At 58.2% G+C, this 9583-nt stretch overlaps 1 protein-coding gene across 1 annotated transcript; it reads left to right on the top strand.

The window, feature by feature from the left end:
- The first annotated feature begins 318 nt into the window (after positions 1 to 318).
- Positions 319 to 7501, top strand: LOC130600089 (uncharacterized). The gene is made up of 15 exons (XM_057411118.1): positions 319 to 546; positions 757 to 882; positions 1163 to 1260; positions 1644 to 1764; positions 2081 to 2161; positions 2900 to 3226; positions 3358 to 3580; positions 3939 to 4045; positions 4466 to 4615; positions 4820 to 4974; positions 5347 to 5494; positions 5878 to 6009; positions 6315 to 6485; positions 6755 to 6910; positions 7184 to 7501. Exons 1-15 carry the CDS (start codon positions 319 to 321, stop codon positions 7499 to 7501), a joined length of 2541 nt encoding a protein of 846 aa, XP_057267101.1.
- The last annotated feature ends 2082 nt before the right edge of the window (positions 7502 to 9583 follow it).

Here is a 9583-nt window from a genome sequence, read left to right as displayed (position 1 = left end):
ATAACAAGACTCCATATGACATGAGCGAAACATGGGGCTCAGGGCACCCCAAAGGGACTCAAGTGACCAGGGGAGAACAGGCCTTATGCCCCTCACAGGAACACTCTGTCCCTCACGGTCTGAGTGGTGGGTTACCATGGTGCCCTCTGTGAGCATCCCTTTGTGATGTGCCCTTTGTGACCCACCATGGTGCCCTTAGTGACGTTCTCTTCCTGACCCACCAGTGGCATCCTCTCTCTGACCCACCGTGGTGCCCCCAGTGACGTGCCTTTGTGACCCCCCCAGGCCACTGTGTAAAAGGCCTGGGTCATACCCCTCATGCCAGTGTCCAGCAGGACGGTGACGGGACAGAGTGGGAGCGCAAGGCTGGTGCAGACCCCTGAGCACAGCCCACGTTGTTCCCCGCTGCCCCAGCAGTCCCACGGTGCTGAGACACTTTTGGAACATTCTTCGTTCCCCACCCTATACCTTTGTCTGACGAGGATGGTGGAGGGACACGCTGCATCCATGCAGTTCATCCAGACTTTTCTGAAGAGCTCAGTGAAGGTAATTGCAGCCATTTCCAGGGTAGCAGTGCCTGCGTTTCCTGACAGGGCCACCGGCTCTGCTGCCAGGGCTGCTGGAGGCTGCTGGGGGCTGCTGGCTTGGCGGGGTTGCTCCACCAGGTTCTTGCACAGCACTGCAGCCCCAGTGCTCCAGTCCTGCTGGCCCCTTCTCACACTGCCCGTTTGTGTCTCTTGTTCCCTGGCTGCCCAGGAGGAGGCTCAGAAGATTCGGTTCCTGCAGACCATTTCCACCCTGAGCAAGGCTGCCAGAGAAGAGGGCTTCTCACAGGAACTGAAGGAGTTCTACCACCGATTTCAGGTGGCAAAGAACATCGAGGTGAGGGGACCCCCGGCTGCTCTGGGGAAGGGGGCAAGTTGCCAGGCGCCGGCACACTGTGAGGACACACGGGGACCATGCAGGGGGAGGGCAGGGACCAGCGTGCGGTACAGACACTGAGCTGCCTGAGGGGATGCGGGTGTCGCTGAGCAGCCCTGCAGCAGGGCTGTGCTGGGGGCCGGTGCTGGGCTGGGGGCAGAGGGTCTCCTCCAGCCCTGCTGCCTGGTGCTGGCAGTGGGTGCTGGCAGCCACCAGGTCCCATCCCGGTTGTGTTCTGCAGGCGCTGGTGGAAGAGGAGCCCATGGATCACCTGCACACAGCCGTGCGGCAGCAAGCCATGCTTGCCCTTGCCCGCATGAGGTATGTGCACAGCCCCTGGTTTAGGCTGACACCTCTGCACAGTCCATGGCCCTGGGCCTGCCCATGGGCATCTCCCATCCAGGCAGAGTCCAGTGGTGCCCTCAGAGGGCCTGCTCTTTGCCCTGCTCGTGGCTTGTAGAGAGATGGAGGGGAAAGCAGAGGGATCCCTGCAGGTCCCCTCCTTCTGAAAGTGGGAGGCAGGAGGCTTTCCTGCCAGGACTGTCCTTCAGCCTGGTCCCTGTCAAGGAGGGAGGAGATGCCTCCTGGCAATGCTGCCTGCACATCAGGGCTCCATCCCTCTTGGGGGCCTCTGCTCCAGAGGTCTGTGTTCATCTGCCCAAGGCAAGGAGGCAGCGCTCCCAGCGCCCGCATCTCACAGGTCCCTCTCTCTCTCTTTTCAGCAAAGTGGAGATGGCACTGCGGGGCAAGAGGAAAAGCCTTTTAGAGGCCTGTTTCAGGAGTGTCTTCTTGCTTCCTCCTAAAACAGACATGCAGGGCCTAGACAATTTCCTCTACTTTAAGGTAAGTGCTGTTGTGCTGTCAGGAGCACTCAGAGCTGCTCCCTGGCTGCCATGTGCTGAGACAGCCAGACATTCAAGGCACAGCAGGGTGTCAGCTTTGCTTTCCCACCCTCATCCCTTCATCTCCTTCCCCTGGGCCTTGCCATGTCCAGTGCCTCTGGACTGGCTCCTCTGCCCACCGCAGCTTGTCTGCCCCAAGGCCTCCCCTGGCCAACCAGAGGTGGCAGGGGTGTCCTCCCCTGGCATGGGGAGTTAGACCTGTCCCCAGGAGGAGAGGGACTGCAGAAAGACTGACACAACCTTTCTCCTCCTTGCAGACCCTGGATGCCATGGACATCCTGCTGAAGAGCTTGGTGCTCAGCTCCCCTGGCTACGGGGACCTGAGGATTATCTTGCAGGTGCGGCACTGGCAGAGAGTGAAGTTCGCAGGGGCTGTTCCTCACCCTGGAGACACAGGAGTGTCCACTCTGGAGTGGATCGTGTCCTCCCCAGCACCATGCACACAGCACACCGCAGGGAGGGTGCTCAGCTCCTTTGGGGGACCCAGACATGGCCCATCATGCTCTTCCAGGAGCAGTGTGTCCCCTGGCTGCAGTCAGCGTCATTTCCCCACTGCAGCCTCCTTCTGTGCCATGGCAAACCCCGGCCCATGGCACTTTTGGGCCAGCTCCATCGCCAGAGCTTTACTTGCACCAAAGGAGTGGGAAGCACTGACCCCTCTCCTCAGGCACCGCAGCAGTGGCTGCGGGTGCTGCTGCCTCTCAGTCCCTCCTGCTTCTCTGCCCAGGTCTGACTGGGGCAGAGACCCACTGGAACCTGCCTCTCCTGCACAGGGAGCCCAGCCCGGACGCTCTGCACTCCTGGCTTCCCGGAGAGCCATATTCCCATTCCCCCATTGCAGCCCCACCACCCCTTGGCTGGGTGCTGCCCAAAAGCCCAGCCTTCATGGAGAGGGAACACAGGCCTGTGCTTTTGGGGAGGGGGCAGAAAGAAGCAGACTCTACCCTGGGGTGGCATCTGCCTCCCTTCAGGGCCACAAAGACTGCATGGGTCCAGTCAGGACTTGAGCAGTGCTGCTGCTGCTGCTGGCAAAGGCACCAGTTCCCAGGGCACAGCAGCACTTTCTCTCCTTACAGATGCTGCTGCCTTTCACCGACACTAAGAATGCAGCTGCGTGTGAAAGGGCCATGGTGAGGATTGGGAAGCTGGCCAATTGGATGGACAGCTCTTCCTCAGTGCAGGTAAGGAGGCAGGCACCCTCCAGCCAGGCTGTCTCCCATTCCCTGCCCACCGTGGGCAGCAGCCTGCAGCTCGAGATGCCTGAGGCATTCAGCACGGCTCTGCCCTGGGCGAGGGTCTCGACTCCTTTTTTTTTCCCACGGTCTTTCCTTGCCAGCGCCCTTTCTGCCACGAGCCATCTCAGTTCCCAGTTCTGTGCAGGACAGCACTGCCCAAGCAGCATGGTGGGAGGCCAGGCCTGGCAGCTCTCCCTGCCCTGCTGCCCAGCTTGCTGCATTTGGAGGGCCCTGCAGAGCTCTGGCATGCCAGGATCCTTCCCTGGGGCAGACTCTTGGGTTCATTGCTTTTGTCGCAGCTGCTGCCTCTCAGCCCTTCTACCTGTTCTGCCTCCCTTGCTCAGGTCTGGAACTTGCTTGCAGCCGACAACAGCTCTTCCCACGACGACACTATCCATGACCGCCTCCTGGGACAGCTGCTGGGACATCTCATTGTTTGCTGGACTAGCAAGATCTGGGAGATCCAGCGTGCGGCTTTGGATACTCTTCATTACCTCTGCAGATTCATCCAGCAGCATAAATGTAAGAGAAGCTGTGTCAGGCTGCATCCCTCCACACACAGATATATCCTCGTAGTCCTGCTTGTTTCCCCAAGCATTGCAGTGGATTCTTTTTGTGCTTGCTGGAGGCTGTCCAGGAAAGCCTGCCCTCTTCCCTCACCTCCTTTGCCCCTCACAACTGCTCTCCCACAGCACCCCAGCTATTGTTTTGCTGCAGAAGCTGAATGCTCACCACAAGTGCAGCACTGTGCTGCTCTCATTCCCACTCTTCTCAGGACCTCTCAGAACCCAGCTGTTCCATGGTCCCCATAGCCAAAGCCATCCTTGATGCTAAGCAATGCTGTGTCCTAATGACTATTCTGTGATCCCCTCTTGTTTAGGCATGACATCACCAGAGGATAATCTAAAGCATCCCCAGTGTGGAGGCAAAAGGAAATCTGGGAAACCCTCCTGGCTTCCCCTGTGCAGCACCAGGAGCATTGTAAAGGTAATGAGCTTCTCCCTTGCTGGGCCTTGTCCCAGGGCATCATCAGGAGACTGGTGTGAGCAAAGGGGTCCAGAACCAGCAGGCTTGGCATGTTCTCACTGTCCCTGGTGAGAGGGTTGCTGCTGCTCTGGAGCAGGGACTCCAGAGGGCTGCACCCCGGTGTCCCAGCAGCAGCTCCAGCTCTCCTGGCCACCAGGAAGCCCTGCTTCTCTGTAGGGTCAGCACACCGTGCCCACGGCCCCAGCCCTCCTCCCTCACCCTGGGCCCCTCTCTTCTCATCCTCCACCCTGCAGCGACTGCAGCCCCTGCTGCCAGCTTTCCTGTGGGTACTCTCGCCAGAGCTGCTCTCGCTGCTCAGCTGAGCAGCACTATCAGGGCACTCGGTGTGAGACGCCTTCCCTGCCTTCCTTCCTCCCGCAGGCATTTGGGGAAGACCTCCACCCCCCTGATAAGACGGTCATCCTTGTCAAGGCCATCGAGGCCATGAGAGACTCATGCACATGCGACAAGGAGGAACTGATCAGCATTGTGGATGTGGCCATGACAGAACCTGCCTCCTGGCTGACGGAGGTAAGCAGCCTGTGGCTGCCCTGCCCTTGAGCCCTTTCAGGCACTGTTCCTCCCTACATGGGCCTTCCCTCACCCAGGTGCCTCAGGCACCTTGAAACCATTTCATGCAAGCAGAGTAGGATGGGAAGGGCGGCCATTTCAGTGGCAGTTGAGGAAATGGCTGCAGTCTGGTGGCAGCACCACCCTCACTCGTGTGCCCTCCAGGTGCCAATCATCGTTAGCTGCATCTATAACAACCTGGAGCACATCAACACACCGTCAGTCTGGCACATCCTGGACATGCTGCTTCTAATGATGGTAGAGCTGCAGCCAGCGGATGTGATCCTGAGACTTGTGCGCCTCTCTCCAACATGTGACAGGTACTGACCGCCACAGCCCTTGTGGGTTTGTTCCATGTGGGGAGAGGGGCCTGGAGGCCCACAGAAAACTACAGGGCACCCCTGAGAAGCAGGGCCCTGCACCCCACCACTCTCTCCAGCCCTGCTGGGTCGGCTAGGCCTGCAGTAGCCAAAAATGGCCAAGCCAGATCTGAATCCCTGCACGAGGTTCCTCCCTACCCCATTGGGAACACTGTCTCAGCCTCCTCTTGCCTGCCCAGGCTGGGACCTGGGCACTCCAAACAAGGGGTTGGGAAGGGCCAGGACTGCAGGACAGCCTGGCTGCTGCAGGACTGGCCCAGGCACTGTGTGGTCCTGAGGTGGCCCTGCCAACAGAGTGCTCTGCGTCTGCAGTGTTGCTATGTCCATGTGGGAAGTGCTGCTGTCCCAGCGCCTCGTCTTGGAGAACGTCCTGAGGGAGCTGAGCATCAGGTTCCACTACCTGAGTATGCGATGGAGATTCAGCTCCCACAAAGTGGAGGCCTGCATCCAGCTCTTGGCTGTGAGTAACCAGACCAGTCCTTGCTCGTGCTCAGGGCTCTGCCTGCCTCTCCAGGAAAACAGGCACAGCCCTCTCCCCTGCTATCTGCCCCAAACCCCTTAGGGCTAGCCCAGCACCAGGTTCCCGTAGGCCAGCCATGCAGGGCCACGCTGTCTGGGTGCAGGTGCACAAAGTGCACCCTGTCTGCCCAGGTAGTGCTCTGCTTGCACAGGCAGAGCCAGCACAGACAAGTGTGTGGTGTGTCCCACAAACGCTGAGTGTCCCCCAGGACAGGCTCTCCATCCCCAGTGCCCTTGCCCTGAGCTGCCAGTGGGACCCAGGGGCTGTACTGTGCGGAGAGCCCTGCAGGCTCGGCTGGTCTCTCACTGCCATCTTTGTTTCAGCTGCTGGACTCCAGCCATGTGACACCAAAAATGTTTGCTGGGGTGTACAAAATCCGGAAGTCACTGATGTCTCCAAGGCTGTTCTTGCTGGTGCTCCAAGGCCTGGTCACACTGTCACAGTCACCTGACACGGTGAGCAGGGCATAATCAAGTGAAGCAGTGCTGGCTGACTGGGGCTGGGCAGTGGGGAATGCAGTGGCTTGACCCGGGCTGGGAGTCGGGAGCTGGGGTGGTGGCTCCAAATGCCCTCAAAGTCCACTCATGTGCCCCGATCCCCTCAGTGCACTCATGGGCAAGGCCTGCCAGGAGGCTGCTGCAGGAATTCCTGTGCCATGGCCCATGCAGCCCAATGGGAGGCTGGTGCTTAATGGCCAGAGCTTTTTGGCCTGGGTGGTCTTTTACTACTTCAAAAGAAAGAAATTCTGTGCTTCTTACAGGCAAAGAAAATACTGGTCATGCTGCCAGATTTGATGAAGACCCTGCAGAGTACCCACAGCGACAAGATGAGGGCCCTGCTCATATTCAGAAATGTAATGGGTCATTTGAAGAAGAAGGTCAGCTCCATCGCTCTGGAGCTGGCCGAGAAGCTCCTTCAACTCTTTGATGATGTAAGGCTGCTGTGGAAACCTGAGTCCCATTGATGGGCCCTTTGCAAGAGCAACTGCCCGGCATCACAGCCTGGCGGCAGCGCTTGCCCAGGCCTATGCCCCTCCTCATGCACCTGCGCTCTCGTGGGGATGGCCTCTGGTCTCTGCAGCCCAGCCCAGCTTCTTCCTGACAGGCTGATGGCTCTGGAAAACCTGAGGCGCTCCCCTCAGCCACGCTGATGCCCTGGCTCAGGGAGCAGCTGTTACTGAAGTCCTCCTGTCCCTACCAGGAGTGCAGCCAGGTGCAAGAGCTCTCCATCTGCCTCTTCAAAGACATAATACAGATGGCGAATTGGAAGGACAAGCGGCAGATGCAGAAGAAGGTGCGGAGGAGCCTGGTCCCACTCATGTTGCACATGAGTGACGAGATCGAGAGCGTGGCCAAGGTACAGATTCCAAACCTAAGCAGTGGTTCAGGGCAGGGCATGCTGAGCCCGCAGGGGTTGCCTGGACATCACGGAGGTCAGGAGCAGCTGACATGGACATTTCCCACACCTGCCCTACATGGTCCAGCAGGGCTTAGCAGCAGTCTGTGACCACCAAGGCCTGAAGAGCGGACTCTGCAGGGGCTTCCCAGCTGTCCCTGCAAGTGCTGGGGGCCAGGCCTTTGGGTCCCAAGCCCTGTTCACAATCTCCCCAATCCTTGTCCCCCTCTGCAGGCCTCTCAGGAAGCCTTCTGTGCAGCTGTGAAGGTGCTCAAATGGAAATGGCTCAGTCACCACACGCAGACACTCGAGAGATGGAAAACTGTGGAGCGCTTGGTAAGGACAAGTCCCAGGCTGGACACGGGGTGGTCCTCTCACCTCCCCACCCTCAGGATGTTGCAGGAGGCCCATCTGGGCCCTGGCAGTGGCACAGGGAGCTCTCAGGAGCTCCAGACCCTGCTCTGCCTTCAGCTGTCTCTGAACCTCAGCCCCACGGGGCTTCTGGCTGGGAGACGCACATGGCCTGAGGAACAAGGTGTGGGGTGCTGGTAGGAGGACCCGACCCAGGCGACTGGGGAAGGTCTGTGTCAGCCCTGGGCCTTTGTGCTCTTTCCAGCTGAAGCAGGAGCAGAGCAGAGCTGAAGAATATGTGTGTCAGAGCCTGCTTTACCTGCAGCACACTCAGGTCAGCGTGCGCCTGGCAGCCGTGAGGTTCATCGGTAAGCTGCAGCCCCTGGAGTCCCTCTTTTGGCAGCCTGGCCCCAGTCACATCTGCTGCACTGGCAGCGAGGAGCAGCCCTGCGGCTGCCAGAGCATCGACTGCACCATGCAAGGACTGTGCAGCCAGGGGCTCTGTGCTTCCCCCTCCAACCCCTGCCCTCGCAGTGGGGCTCAGTGGCACCTTGCTCAGTGCCACCTCCCCTCGCATGCTGTCCTTCCCTGGGGTCACCCTGCTGAGGGGAGGAAGCGGTGCAGAGAAACCAGTGCAGAGGTGGGCCCATGCTGCTGAGAGTGTGCTGGGCAGCAGCAGGTCTGACAGAGCTCTCTGCACAGGGCTGGCCGCGCGGTGCCTGAAGGACAACAGTGAGACCACGCTGCAGGATGTCTGCAAAGGTAAGCAGAGACAGTACTGTGTGTGCTGGGGCTGGTTGGGCAGGGGACAGAGCCTGGGCAGCGTGCTGCCATGCCCTGTCCTGCTTCAGGGAACATCTCGGGGGCATTTGTTGCATTCCTGAGAAGCAGCTTCGAGGTGATCTGTTTGCCCCACCTGCACCTCCTGACCAGGGAAAGGGATGGCTTGGGCTGGCATGGTCTGGAAGGGATGCCTGCTGATCTCTGCAGATTGGTGGGTTTCAGCTCTGCTCTCTTTCCTTCTGTTGCAGCCCTCCATCATTTGAGAAGAGATGAGGAATCCCAGGTCTCATGCCTGGCATCTCAGACAATACACATCCTCACCTGTTCCCGAATGCAGGCAAGACAGGGATGGATCCGGCGGACGCTGTGCTGCTGCCTCTGAAAAGCTAGGCAGCAGTTAAGCCCTGCTTAAGAAAATGGGTCTTTTTGATTAAAGTTCTAACCACAATTCCAAGGCCATGGTGTCCTTCACACTCAGCGCGGAAAGGCCAGTCAGGAGCTGCTGGACAGCGGTTGCGCCCCAACTGCCCTCATCTGCCCAGCCATGGTCACTGGGAGGACCACTGCCAGGGTGCACAAAAGTCAGGGCCACACCTCCACAGTTTCTCTGAGCATCCTGTTCCATTGCCTCACAACCCCCTCCACTGCAGGCACCCCCTTCAGCCACTCCATCTGAGTGAAGGCATTGGCCACCACCAACATAGATGGTGTAGGTCACCCCTGCTGGAGCTGCAGCCTTTGCTCTCTGATAAGTGCCCACCTTTCTTCCTTGAGGGTTACATGGCATGTGTGCCCTGACCTGTGTAGGCAGCCTTGGAATGTCTCTCCTTCCAAGAGGTGCCTGCCCTCCCTGCACACCCTTCTATGCCCTGTTCTCTGTGTTCCCAGCACTGCCTTTTGCAGGATCTTAGAGTGGCCCCACCCAGTTCCCAGCAGGTCTTGGAGCTCGTGTGGGTTTCCCTGGCTCAAGAAAACTCCACTGTATGGCACTGTCTGCCGTGAGCCCCTGATCCACTGAGGAACGTGCCTCCCCTGAAGATGTTCGCTTAGGCAGATCTTGTTCAAGGGTCTCTCAGATGCTTAGGCACCCTTTCAGTTCTTCTCTGTGCTTTCAGTGCTTCTGTGTGCTTCTATCTCTCACATTTACATCAAAGTACATGCTCTTATGGGCACCGGCTTTCCCTTTGCTACAGAAAATCCTTTTTTTGGGTGGGGCGGGTTAGAGACACAGTGTTGGCTACTCTTTGCAATACGCTTTTGAGACACTTGGAGGAAAGACAGTTTAAAAATGCTAAGTATTATTAATTATTTTCTCAGTTATTGTAATATTTTCCCTTTGCTTTGAAAAAGGCACACTTCCCTCTTGATACCGGGAAATAAAGGGTTAAAAGTGTTCCTGCTTGCTTAAGCAGTCGCTGTGCTTGGTGAAGCAGAATTGTAGGAGTTACAGCTACTAAGCAGAATTGTAGTAGATAAGATTCATAACTTAATATTTAAGAC

This window comes from Pezoporus wallicus, unplaced genomic scaffold (assembly GCF_028554395.1).
Source record: "Pezoporus wallicus isolate ANWC-B61680 ecotype Strahan unplaced genomic scaffold, APGP_CSIRO_Pwel_v1 contig_2439, whole genome shotgun sequence".
In the NCBI taxonomy this organism is placed as follows: domain Eukaryota; kingdom Metazoa; phylum Chordata; class Aves; order Psittaciformes; family Psittacidae; genus Pezoporus; species Pezoporus wallicus.
The sequence above is the reverse complement of the archived record's forward strand: the minus strand, read 5'-3'. Positions and strand labels throughout refer to the sequence as shown.